Source organism: Phycodurus eques, chromosome 1 (assembly GCF_024500275.1).
Source record: "Phycodurus eques isolate BA_2022a chromosome 1, UOR_Pequ_1.1, whole genome shotgun sequence".
NCBI classification, from domain to species: Eukaryota; Metazoa; Chordata; class Actinopteri; order Syngnathiformes; family Syngnathidae; genus Phycodurus; species Phycodurus eques.
Genome location: NC_084525.1, coordinates 9,518,099 through 9,532,360, shown reverse-complemented (window position 1 = coordinate 9,532,360; position 14,262 = coordinate 9,518,099). Strand labels below are relative to the sequence as shown.

Here is a 14,262-nt window from a genome sequence, read left to right as displayed (position 1 = left end):
ACCTCTCTAAAGGTTTGTCTTTTCCAGTTCAGGCAACAGGGGTGAAAGGCTGGAGGAGAAAAAGGGAATGATTGTTTTACAGGGCGCCACTGGTCTATTGTGAGCGCAGCCTGTTCTTTCTCTTGACCTGTGACCCGTATTGTTGTGGGGTTCGCTCGTTCGGGGAGGGCAGGCAGCTGGGGGAACTGCGGGGGGGCTGATGGACAGCTGGGCCAATTTGGCAAGGGAGAAAGAGGAGAGTGAGAGCATGTGAGCGGGATGCGAAAGAGAAAAGGGGATCAGTGTGCTGAGGGAAAAAAGTAGAAGGGGAAAGGGAGGCCGAGGGCGAAAGAGGTGACTGGGGTCCTTGCTCTTCATTCACAAATTTGTCCTCTCTGCGCCTGTGTGTCAGACTTGGTGTATACGAGTGACACATAGCTTTACACACAGGCAGACATTTGACCTGTGAGAAAGTACTGGCAGAGTTCGCTGGCGCATACCCTCTTTGTGCTATTTTGTCAGTGGTGGGGGCAGGGTGCGTGGATTAGTCCCTTATCCTGAATATACAGTACAAGCGGGTCAATGGGAATAATCCACATCAATGAACTTTGCATACAAGATCACAAGACAGATGCGAGGTCTTTCATCTTTCAGGATGTGAATACTGAAACGATGAGTTCGCATCTGCATTGTCATCCTATTTGCTTATATGGCCGATTACATACGAACATACATAAAAAGAAAACTGCATGCCAGTAGATGGCAAATTGTGTATGATACTGTATATACAGAAGTTGCTCAATAGAACAATCATCTTTCAGTAATAAGATAAACCAACGGAAGCTAATCCAAGGAGACAATTTTTCCCAACTTTGAGTATGTACCGTCTCTGTTAGCTAAACCTCTTATTTGCTCATAATACAGCTCTGCTTACCTTTTGCACTTAACATGATAGACTTGCTGCTTAAAAATTGCTGATCTTTGCCCAGCCAAGCTGCCAAGTAATGGGCAAATAACCCCGGTGCTGAGCCGTTATGGAAATTGGGAGGTTATAATTCGGCAACATTTAGAACAGCTCGCTCACAGACACATTTCTACAAATAGGCAGCTAACAAAAGATTTAGTTTGTTGTTTAATTTCACACGTGATGGGTGGGCAGGCACCCCAAGAGCCAAACTGTTTGTATTCAAGCAATTAAAAAGTCAATTTTCCACAATATGGCCCCTTAAAGACCCTGTAAAGTGAATTCAGAGATTTCTTTCTAAATACATTACACATGTCCATCCATCCATTTTCTTTTACCGCTTATCCTCATTAGGGTCGCAGGCGTGCTGGAGCCTATCCCTGCTATTTTTGGGCGAGAGGCGGGGTACACCCTGAACTGGACGCCAGCCAATCGCAGACATTATACAGACTTTTTTTCAAATATGATGGCATAGCCGCTTTAGAGCATTGTGGCGTGGCGCGGAAAAGTCCCGCTGACGACCCGATGGGATATATTCCAGTCACCACTCTTTGAGCGGCTCAGCCACGTAGTTATGTGGAAGCATAAGAAAGATGCTAGATGAAATAGCATCCATTTTTCCAGGTTGTAGCTATGGTTTTCGATTGACCGTTGACAGTTCAGTGGTTTCAGCACATTCAGCGGACACAGCTACAGCTTTTGAGAGCAGACAGAACGGCTTAACTTTTCACGATTTCGAAGCCTCATTTTATATCCAGTATTTTGCAATTTTTTTTAATAATACAAATTTGGCAGCGTTGGTAAAAACACTGTGGTTTGTCAAATTTACAAGACATACTGTCTTTAATTTCACTTTAAAAATGACTTTAAGCATTGTTTGAATGACATTGAATCTATAAGGAAAAAGTCAGAACTCATTCAAATTTGATGATAGACAAACGAGATTTGAAATATTCCCAATAAAACTCTGACCTCTTACAGAGGATGGATCACCATAAATCCAAAGTAATCCTCACTATTACTCTACAGGTAGTGTTCCAGATCATATTCATTAGATGGTTTATCAGCAATACAGGCTGAAGGATGTCCTAATGGGAAGGGAAAACAAGCTCTTCAATGCACTCCTCAGCTGTGGTGAAACCAGAGTGCGACCTGTGGCTCGATATCCAGGGAAGGAGGGGTCATGTCAGATATCTGCTCACGAATCTTACAACTACAATTGTGTTGCTTCTACATTCTATAACCAATAATATGAATCGCAAGTATTTTAGATGTGCGGCACAAAGCCTGCTGTCCATCTCCTTTGCTTATATTTCAGTTTCTGAGTACAGGTACTTAATCCACGAGCAAAACAACAGTGGCCTGCCACTAAAATGAAAAGGCTCTGATCCATAGGAGCTAGATTGAGGGATAAAGTATTGTGATTAAGATTGTATTAAATGGGGCCATAGGAGGCTGGAAGGCTTTAATCAGTATCTGTGTGCCAGTAATCCCTCACAGTGATCCCCTCCCTCCTCTTGGACCGAATGCACGCACGCACGCACGCACGCACACACATGCACTCACCCACTCACAGGGTTGTGAGGGCCCAGGTTCAGAGTTGGAGAACCTGAAATGGAGAAGCCTTAGGAGCAGGTGGTGGAGGAAAAATGGAGGGGATGATGGCGACAGAAGAATTATGAAGAGGAGCAAATGTCATTGCACATACTTTGATAGCTGGTCTGACTACCGTTTGTAAATTTGTCTTTTTAAATCTTAAATAGAAGACATTTACCATCTTGTGGATAATCCTAAACATGTCACAGACTCATTACCTATGGGTGGATGCAAGAGGTGACATTGTGTGCAAGAGGATATGGGGTGGGGCTTCTCCACCCAGGGTTCTCTCACAGTATTAGCGTGTGGAAGTTAAAGAGCTTCTAATGGGATCTGGATGCTGTCGTGTTTACCCTGGCCCCCCCTTTGCCCGCCCACTGCATTGTGGAAGTTGCCGGGCTTTGGCACCTCACAATGGGCCGAGTGTGGGGACAGATGGAGGTCTCTTTTGGAAGAGGGCACAAAAACAGCCAAGGTAGGAGGGCCAGGGTGTCTGAGAGGCTGAGCAACTCCAGGGGATGTGGGATAACTTTAAAAATGAGGAGGGGAGGAGAACTGAAAAAAAAGAAGGCAAATCGTCATTCTCCGTATAATCTGCTGAATATGGTAATTGTGAAAGTAGAAGTAATCATACTGCCTTTTGCTCATAAATCAGCGTTATGAAGGGTTTTACAAATGTAACGAATCTGAAACTATGTTAAACTGCTGAAAGGATAAGAGCAGTAAGTTACTTTGCTATACTGAATATTCACAATATTTTCTAAGCTTTAACTTACCTAATTTAGTAGCTCATGGTGACCACAAATGCAAAAGTGTGGCAGTAACTTGTCAAATAGTGAGCCTACAATTGCTTTTCTATTCATAGTTTTGGCTATTTAATAACCTAATTGAAAACACTTCCAAAGCTTCCACTTTTTTTTTTTTTTTTTTTTTTTTTTTAAATTGTGTAAAGGTTTCTGTCTACATATCAAGAAAATAAAATATTAAAATAAAATTACAGGGCTGACAATGTTGTTAGGTAAATCGAGCTTGTGCCCAAGTGATAATAAGCGGCTAATTGTCTACTAAAGGTTAAAGAAGGTCAGACAGGAGGTTAAATGGGGCGCTCAGTAGAAGAAGGCTGCAGTGATAGATGCTGATGAGAGAAGCAGAGAGAATAGGAAGACCCAGGCGGTGGAGGAGGGTAGAGGGAGGTACCAGGTTCAGCAGCAACAGATGGGCCTGATGGAAGGCCCAGGTTGTAAACTTTCAGCTCGCAACATCTGTCCGTTTCTCCATCTGCTACACTTATTACTGTTGATAGTTTGTTTAGCACAAGCTGATTAATTTGAAAAACGGCACTCCAAGCCATTAGTGCAATCCCTTTGTCACTGCATATCAATTATAACAGGAAGAACTAAAGGCCTGCCTGTTTATTGTGTACACAGTGAGTATTAGTAAATCACATTTACATCTAGTAATTAATTGTGCAGGACACACAAAAGTCAGTTCACAATGGTGCAATGTACAATGCATTCTGTTGCATACGAAGAGAGGGAGAGCAAGAAAAGAGAAAAAGTGTGCATCCACAAGACGTCTTTCAACTTTGTATTCTATTGAAAATAAATGGCCGCAGAAAGCAAACTCTTTAGCCGTGCATCATTCACTGAACAGACGTATAAATTGCACAGTGCTCTGTACAAAAATAACTCAATAGACTTAAACCAAATGGGTGAACATCACCAAATTAAACATCCTCAGAGAGAACTATTATGCAGGATGGCTGAGTTTTGTCATTCAGGCATTATTGAAAACGTCCAAATGTTCCCAAAGTAAATGACAAAATCACAAAGGAAAAAAAACTGGATCTGTATCCTTAATTTTTTTGTCCATTCGCATTGACACAGATGCTATTGTTCCACATGCTAACGTTTTGTGTAATCCAGCTCGTGATAGCATTCCTCATACATTTCACTGCTGCCCCATGTGTCCTAAAATATTGTATACGATGCTTATCAATATATGCTGTGCTGGTTTCTAATGTCTCATACTCATTTTTTATTTATAGAATTTGAGTAAGATGTTATTGAAAGTATCGTAGCGATCAGTGGAAATACATATAACAAATATCACAGACAGACGTGTAAATAGATACTAATGGCCCCCATACAAACAAAATTTAAAAATCCCACTTCAGGCCCCACATGGGCCCTGAGAATTGCAATCCCTTTTCTCCCCCTTACATTGCCCCCGATTACACATATCCAAGAAGCTGGTAAAGACATTACAGGAGACTGAGGTGAAGATGTGCAGGTGAAATGTGTCAGTACCATCGGAAGAAATACAAAATCTATTTTTCTATTTCAACATCAACCATCCTTGGGTCCATTAAAAAACACTATTTTAATCTAAATATTTTTAAAACATGCTAATCTACCATCAAATTTTAATCCTGCTGTCTGAGTTTCGGCCTAATGAGAGAGCTTTTGTATGAATAGGGACTTTGCAAGAATAATTGATGGTTCCTGAAAAGTGATTATAATTTCCTATATAAATCGCAACAGACTACGATTCCGGAATACTTTAATTGGATTTTATTACAAAATCTTCAAAGGTAAACCCTATATTAATGAAACATCGGGCATCATAAAAGATGAATAATGAATTTATTTTGTGTAAAAAAAAAAAAAAACATTTTTTTGAGAAGGGAGTACAGACTTGGTCAATAAAACGCTGAGACAAATTCCTTGTGTGTCTTGTAACTTTCTCAGCCAACAAAACTGATTCATTCTGATTCATAATGATCATATTTCTTTTATAGATTACTAACTGGCCATGATGATAATCTCAGATTACAGTTTTTCTCAAGTGCTAAAACACATTTCTTGAAAGCATCCATCATTTTCTCAATACTGTCAACACATAACCCAATTTTCAAGCTACATTCGTAAAACCTCAGACTAACCAAACATTGTTGTCAAATCAGACCGCCGAGTCAATCAAAATGAAAAACATCACTAACAGTCATTATACACAAAGTAGACAAAAGGAAAACAACAATCTGATAACGTAGCTGTAGGAATAGTCTTTATTATTCAAATAGAATGCATTTCATAAAATAAAACAAAATTCCTGTTTAGCACTTGTAATTAAAAATATATATAAAATTTCTAGGCATACAAGTATAATGAAAGATTTATATATTGAAACATTTCTTTTGTGTACAGCATTTCAAAAAAGAAAAACTGAAATATCACACAGTCATAAGTTGTCAGACCCTTTGCTTAGTATTTAGTAGAAGGACTCTTTTGAGCTAATGCAGTCATGAGTCTTCTTGGGAAGGTTGCAACAAGTTCTTCACATCTGAATTTGGGGATCCTCTGCCATTCCTCCTTGCAGATCCTCTCCAGTTCTGTCAGGTTGGATGATGAACGTTGGTGGGCAGCAATTTTCAGGTCTTTCCAGAGATGCACAATTGGGTTGAAGTCAGGGTTATGGCTGGGCCATTCAAAAACAGTCACGGTGTTGTTCTGAAGCCACTCCTTCGGTATTTTAGCTGTGTGCTTAGGGTCATTGTCTTTTTTGAAGGGGAACTTTCCGCCCAGTCTGAGGTTCTGAGCACTCTGGAGGTTTTCGGCCAGGATATCCCTGTACTTGGCCGCATTCATCTTTTCTTGGATTGCAACCAGTCTCCTTGTCCTTGCAACTGAAAAAGACCTCCACAGCATGCTGCTGCCACCACCATGCCTTCACTGTTGGGACTATATTGGACAGGTGAAGAGTAGTGTCTGGTTTTCTCCACACATGCCACTTAGAATTAAGGCTAACAATTTCTATCTTGGTCTCATCAGACCAGAGAATCTTATTTTTCACCATCTTTGAGTCCTTCAGTTGTTGTTTTCTTTAGCAAACTACATGCGGGCTTTTGTGTGTCTTGCACTGAGAAGATGCTTCCGTCAAGCTACTCTGCCATAAAGCCCCGACTGGTGGAGGGCTGCAGGGATGGTTGACTTTCTAGAACTTTCGCCCATCTCCCGACTGCATCTCTGGAGCTCAGCCACAATTATCTTTGGGTTCTTCTTTACCTCTCTCATCAGATTGTTGGCCAGCTCTAGGAAGGGTTCTGATTGTTCCAAACGTCTTCCATTTCAGGATTATGGAGGCTACTGTGTTCTTAGAAACCTTAAGTGCAGAAGAATTTTTTTTTTGTAACCTTGGCCAGATCAGTGCCTTGCCACAATTCTGTCTCTGAGCTCTTCAGGCAGTTCCTTTGACCTCATGATTCTCATTTGCTCAGACATGCACTGTGAGGTCTTATATAGACAGGTGTGTGGCGTTCCTAATCAAGTCCAATGAGTATAATCAAACACAGCTGGACTCCCATGAAGGTGTTGAACCATCTTAAGGATGATCAGAAGAAATGGACAGCACCTGAGTTAAATGTACAAGTGTCACAGCAAAGGGTCTGAATACTTATGGCTGTGTGATATTTCAGTTTTTCTTTTTTAATAAATCAGCAAAATTTTCAACAATTAAGTTTTTTTTCTGTCAATATGGGGCGCTGTGTGTACATTGAGGAAGAAATGTTAACAAATGGCTGCAATATAACAGTGAAATATATATTTTATATACATACACACACACTGCCAGCAAGTCATGGCTTCCTGCAAGTATATCAGTTTTATGTTTAATCTAAAAAGTCCCACATATCACACTGAGGGAGTAAATGTGTGAGTAAATTGAGATGAAATCATTTCAGTATTCACACTTTGTGACATTTTTGTTTGGTACCGTGCCAGGATGTTTTTCTTATGTCAAATGGGTGCCTTGGCTCAGTAAACATTAGAAAACACTGATGTAGATGTTATTTTGCCACAGATTTAAAACCTTTCACCACCTTACAGAAAATCACAAACAGGAATGTTTTCTGCAAATAGAGGATAGAAGATTCAAGGGGAAATCATGAATATGCCGGGGTCCAGGGATCAGTGATTATCCAAACAAATGAACAGATTTGCAACATTCCCATGCCCAGATAAGATCTTCGCTCAACATCTGTGTTGCCCAAAACTCACACGTGAATAGTCACAGGGTGATTAGTGCCACTATCATTGCGATTGTAAACACGCATGATCCATGCATGTGAATTCCACAATTGTGAGCTGCCTACATGTCGAGACGACAGCCTTGTGCTTTTTATACTTGACAATGTCAATGATATAATTTTTTTTCATCCACAAAAGAACAGAGGAAGCATTATTCCAGTTTCACCTGGGTGAAGCCTGAACAATGAAAATTCAAAACTTTCAAGAGTCATGGTTTACAGGAATTAAAAAAAATAAAATAAAATAAAAAATAAAAAAATTAAAAAAAAATTCCTCAGCAACAAGCAGATAAGAGATTTAAGCAGGGGATCTGGGCTGAGTGGCCAGTGTGTTACATTAGACAATCCAGAAGAGTGAAGGTCAAAGAAGAGGGATGCAACCACTTTAATCCCCATCTCACCAACCTTTCCACAGTGAGCTTCACTCGCAAAATGAATCCCACTGGCTCAAGAAAACTACTTTGATTATCTAAAACCATCTAACATGCCTTATAGAGTGCTGGCTAATTACAATGAGGAATATACCAGTGTTAACATTAGCACCCACCAATCCTCTAAATGTCAGAGCTCCTCCCAAGGTTAGGAGAGTGTTGTGACATCCCTCTCTATATGTAACAGATGTTACGGAGGCAACAGTTGGTATTGAAAGGGAGGGGCTTCAGGCCATCTGTCCAGGGTCAAGGTTTGAAAAGGGATGCTAGAGACTACTACATGTTCACGAATACGGTAAATGTTTGAAAGGAGGGAATATTGAGTACATTGTAATCTTGGTCAATGTGTGCTTTCATTTAGGATCGCTTTTGTGACGTTCTTGAGTTAGGGAGTTCCAATAGTTTGTGACGTGTCAACTAAGCACAAAAGCATGACAGAACCTTGCGATTAATATCAATACTGCAACCATACACAAAATGTCTTTATTTACATTTCAAAACAGACAAACTTTATAAATCCATGACATGCAGTTATCAAAAATCACAATTTGACTATGGGTCATACAGAATCCAGTTGTGATCGAAAGCGTTTAAGGGTCTCATCGATTGTGTCCCGCAGATGTGCCATCTTCTTATGACAAACCTTTTTCTACAAGGAAGAAAATAAAGTTAAACTATGCATAAATCAATGAGCGGGGTCATACTTCAATGCACACAATCACTCACAACAAAGATCTTCAACCTCTCCCTCTCTATGTGGAAAAACTCAGCCACTGTCAGTTCAGTGACATCTTTCTTCAGGTGGAGGAATTCACAAGTAGGTGAGCGGTTTATGTGTTCATGCCTTAGAGTAAAAAAAATGTCATGTCATTTCATATCACTTCAGACGATACCTAGTAGCAAAGCATACCACAATAATTCCAAAGAACCACCTATCAAAAGGACAAACATACACTGACCAGCAACAACATTATGACCACTTTCACAATGTTTACCCAAATTTGTCTTTATGAAAAACAGCATTATTTTGACACTAGGAGGTCTTTACTTTGCAATGTTTATTATTGCGGTTGTAGTTTGCAGAAGAACTGTGCATCATAATGAGAGCTACATCTAATTTGGATTCCTTCAATTAGTCAAACGAGAGTCGACCATGTAGTATTCAGAACAGCTTTCAGTAAGATGCAGTATAGTTGCACACCACAATTCACCCAAAAAAACAAACCAAAAAAAGTGGCTGGTCAATGTACAGAACAAGCCAAGGAAATTGAAGTTTTACACACCAGGGATCATCATCGGGCTCCCAGCCTTCCAGTTCAATGAGACAGAAGAAACAGGAAACAACATCAGGCTCATTCTCAGAGGGACAGTGCACAAATCCAGCACTGGCCATCTGCACACACCAAACAGCCTCAGTTGTATTCGGGTTAACAGACATTTTCCTAAATAAAGACACCAACTTTAGTCAACTGGCGCAATGCGCAACCTCACTGTTAGATATGTAATGCATAAAAAATCCACTAGATGTCACCCTTGGTTAAATTGGTGCGCTCGAGGGGTGGGATGGTTATTCCAAGCATACTTTAATAGGCCTACACGCACTGCATAATGTTGCGGCTCTTACTGACGAAGTGTGAACTGCGGACCCCAAAATGCAGAGCTAAAGTAGCATTACAGTACAATTTGCGCATAAAACTAACATTACTAAAACAAGCTAGGAGTGCTATGTCAGGGTGCACTGTATATAATCCAGAGAGGCTTCAACAGTCCATCAATCAAGAGAGGATATAGAATGGCACATGGTCTCTACACTGGACTCCTTTTACAGTGAAACCAAATCTGGCACCTGCTTGACTGTAAATCACTTGTTCTAGCCACATGAGTATACAAGTTAATATTCAAACAAGTGAAACACTGCAGTGCCAATAAAATAAACCCTGCTCATAAATCCAGACAATACATTTTTATAGTAGATTAACACATCCTTTAACCTTAATTCCTGGTACAAATTCACCTCAAGTGCCAAGTCAATAAGGTCAGCCACCTTACCTTTTCAGGTGTGCATTTACAGTCTTCTCGAAAGGGCCAGTTAGCAAAGCTTTGCTCACGTAAATCACCACTGTACATCTTGTTAAACAAGTCAAACCTTGCCGTTATGACTTCTATGCTGGACATTTTCTTCACCAGTATTGTTGGTAAACGGGTGTAGATGGAGGATAGACTCGTACAGGTGAACTAGCAAGATGATTTTTCCAACCTTCACGAGACTTTTCAACTAACACTGATTGAGTGGGCAGGGTCCAGTCTTTCTTTTCTTCTTCTTCTTCTTCTGTGGTGGTGTGTTTCAGAGAAGTGTGAGGGAGAGTTGGAAGGAAAAAAATGTATATTTATGTAAATACATGTTTTCTCACAGTGTGATTATTGTATCTTCACGGTGTATGCTTTTGTGTATCAATAGAGGTTAGGTTTTTTCCCCGTAAGGTTTTGTCCGTGCCTCGTGGCGAGGATGGCGCCGCCTGAGACGCCACCGTCACTGAGGCACGACGTGCGGATTGTGCCATAGCCTAGCTTCACGGTGGAGCAAGTGCTGCTGGCTGTTGGCGAACAGGTGGGATATATGCATATCTCACATGCATCCCGCATGAATAAAGCGGTGGTCGTGTTTTTTTAAGCAACAAAAATATGTAACGGAATTTATAGAGAATGGATTAATTCTAAATGACGAGTTTATCCCAGTTTCCCCGCTGGCCGTACCGTCAACACGGATCACTTTTTGGGCGTCCCTCCGTTTATTTCGAACGAGGCGCTGGAACGGGAGCTGAAGCGTTTTGGTAAGTTTGCTAGCGGATTTCGTAATGTTGGGTTAGGATGCAAGAATGAAAAATTGAAGCATGTTCAGTCTTTTAGACGACCGGTTTTCATGTTTTTAGACTCTCAGACGCAGACGTGTTTCTTCTTGTTCGTCACGAGGAAGGAATGTATATGGTGTATGCAAGCTCGGGAAGCATCAAATGTTTTGAGTGTGGAGATGTTGGTCATAAACGGGTGGCGTGTCCGCATAACAATGCTACAGTGAGACTTGCTGCTGTTGATAGCCCCGAGGATCACGCCCAGGCAGGTCCGGTTGTGGACGGGGTCGTTGATGTTGAGCGGACGGCTGAGCCTGACTCCGTTGGAGTGGGCCCTATGAGTGTGAATGCCGTCTCGACGGCGGAGGTACCCCTTGCTGAAAGCCGTGGATCGGTGGCGGCGAAGGTAGAGGGACAACGAAAATGTTCACAGGCTAGTGATGTGAGACAGCAGCTGAAGGCTGCTGACAGGGTAAACACTGATGATGATATAGTAGACCAGGTTCAGCATGGTGATGGTAGCCAGGCTATGGGGCTGGAGACTGATTGTGACTCTGATGGTGCTTCAATTGCTGACAGCGTTTCCCAGAGGAAGGATTTATACCCTTTTGAAAGAATTAGATGAGTTTTTGGAGGATACATTCGGTAAAACGGTTGATGTACAAGAATATTTTCCAGATGTTAGAAGGTTTGTGAAGACTGTGAGTACCCTACAAAAGGTGGTAGGAACAGACTTGCTTGATGACAAGAAGAGATATCGCCTGAGGAAGCATGTGACTGCTGCTAGGAAAATTTTAAGTGGTAAAAGACAGAAAAAATTGAAAGTTGATTATTAAATTAGAAATGGAACTACAACACTGGGTGTTTTCTCTGCTGTTGTCTTTTGGCTGCTTGTTTTTCTCTCTCTTTTATTAATATGAATTCTTTACGGGTTGCATCCTTAAATATTAACGGGGGTAGAAATGCACAGAAGAGGGCGCTAGTGTTCGAAATCCCAAAACAAAAAAGAATAGATATCGCTATGTTGCAAGAAACACACAGTGATAATTTAAATGAAACGGACTGGGGGCTATGTTGGGGCGGTCAGTACGTTCTCAGTCATGGCTCTAATCTTAGTGCGGGGGTCGGTATATTATTTAGTCCCACTCTTAGTGTTAATGTTTTAGCGATCACAGAAATAGTTGCAGGGACGATTGTAATGGTTAAAGCAGAAATCCAAAACATTATGTTTAAATTTGTGAATGTATATGCACCAAATTGCGGGCGGGACCGTTTGAGTTTATTCAAAGTACTAAAGGAAAATTTGGACAACTGTGATAAAGTAGAATGTGTTTTAGTTGGGGTGGGACTGGAACTGTTGCACCGATCCCACTTTAGATAGAATAGGACAGGAGCTCCATACCCAGTCATCCTATTTCTTGTCAAAGATGACTAAGGAGTTGGATTTAGATGATGTGTGGAGGACAAAGCATCCGACCGACAGACAATATACCCGAATGAAAGTTTTTGATGGCGTGGTTACTGCACCCAGATTAGACATATTTTATATGTCTGTGGCTTTTAACACCAGGGCAATTAATTGTCAAATTTCCCCAGTTGGGTTTACAGATCATCATTTGGTATTATTGGAACTAATTTTGTCCCACATGGACAAGCCGAAATCATTCTGGCATTTTAATGTCAAATTGTTACATGATTTAGTTTTTTGTGAACATTTTAAATTGTTTTGGAGTAATTTGAGAGCCAAGAAAGAGTTTTTTTTCCCTCCTTAATTCAGTGGTGGGAGGTAGGAAAAAGTCAAGTGAAAGTGTTTTGCCAACAGTACGCATCCTTCTCTAGTATTAATACTAGGAAAGCTATAGAGAAACTAGAAGAGGACATTGAGGTTTTAGAGAGTGTGGCTGCTGAAAATACCGAGCAGTTAAATAAAAAAAGACAGCAGTTGGCTTGTTTTCTTCAAGAGAAGGCTAAAGGAGCTCTGGTCCGGTCACGTTTTACCACACTGAGGGACACTGATGCACCCACCTCCTTCTTTTTTAACCTGGAGAGATCTTTTGGACAGAGGAAACAAATGGTGTGCCTACAGCGGCCTGATGTGACGCTGACTTCAGATTCTGCAGAAATGAGAAGGATAGCGGTGTCTTTCTACTCCAACCTGTTTGAGGCAGAAAGGTGCGATGGAAAGGCTACAGAGACACTACTTCAGGGTGTCCCTCAGCTGGGATCTGATGTACAAGATGTCCTGGGTTCTGACATTACTCTGAAGGAATTGACGACTGCGGTGACCCAGTTGAACTCTGGTAAGGCCCCAGGATGGGTGACATCCAATGGAGGATTATACATGGAATAATAGCTACGAACAGATAGAGTTCACTTTTACCCTGGCACTGGGGAAGGTTGTCCTTTTTGTTTACACCCAGAGACAGTGGTCCAATGTCACCCAGAGACATTGGACCACTAAGCACTAAGTGGTCCAATGTCTCTGGGTGTAAACAAAAAGGACAACCTTCAACCTATGTCCCCGGTTGGTTGTTTTCTGTTTTCTTTAAAATGTTAAAGGAGTGGGTGGAGGGGTTGGGAGAGGTTTTCTCTTTCCATCTTTTTATTTTTGGACCAACTTATTCCAGAAAAAGAAAGAAAACTGGTGTTAATGAATTTTATGTTTGCAAGTGCTAAATTGGCTATATGGAAATGTAGGAAAAACAAAATTGTTGGACTGATTCGCTTTACTGTTTGAGAGGGTTGGTGGCAGCCCATTTAAGGGTGGAGCACACCTTTTATTCGGTTACCAATAATTTGGATGATTTTGTGGATCGCTGGGCTACTGGGAATGTTTTGTGTTCAGTCGATGAATATGGATCACTGGTGTTGAATTTTAAATTTTTCTTTTATTTATTTTGTGTACATTTTCATTTGTCTTTGTTTTGTTTAATTATGTTTCTGGTAATATATTTTTCATGTTTTTAAAGTAAATGCATATTGGGATATTTTTTTGTCAAAAGGTGTGCTAAATAAAGTTTCTTGAAAAAGTAAAAAAAAAGTATTTTTCTTCTCTCATTTATTGGAGGATCGCATACAACGTTTAGGTGCATACGGCCACCTGAAGTACAAGAGTCTGTAATAGTCATGTACCTAACTCACAAATCTGTTAACCCTAACCCTGCTTTTGCTTACATTCATACTTTCATTAAACAAACAAAAAATAATAATTACACAAAGCGCTTTGCTTGTCCAAATTCTACCATCTATTCGCGTTTTTCCTCTAAAATTCATGCAGACAAAAATGCCTTATTCTTATTTAATTTATTTAATTACCCTTTGTGTTAAATCTCTCCTGTATTCATAAGATTCTCTCTCATA

The 14,262-nt window shown here is 40.7% G+C and overlaps 1 protein-coding gene across 1 annotated transcript; it reads right to left on the bottom strand.

Annotated features, from left to right (window-relative positions):
* Nucleotides 1-8,612: 8,612 nt before the first annotated feature.
* On the bottom strand, nucleotides 8,613-10,228 carry birc5b (baculoviral IAP repeat containing 5b). The gene is made up of 4 exons (XM_061677066.1): nucleotides 10,103-10,228; nucleotides 9,337-9,446; nucleotides 8,780-8,897; nucleotides 8,613-8,702 (listed from the first exon to the last, which is right to left on the bottom strand). The coding sequence occupies exons 1-4, from the start codon at nucleotides 10,226-10,228 to the stop codon at nucleotides 8,613-8,615; spliced, it is 444 nt and encodes a 147-aa protein (XP_061533050.1).
* Nucleotides 10,229-14,262: the final 4,034 nt, after the last annotated feature.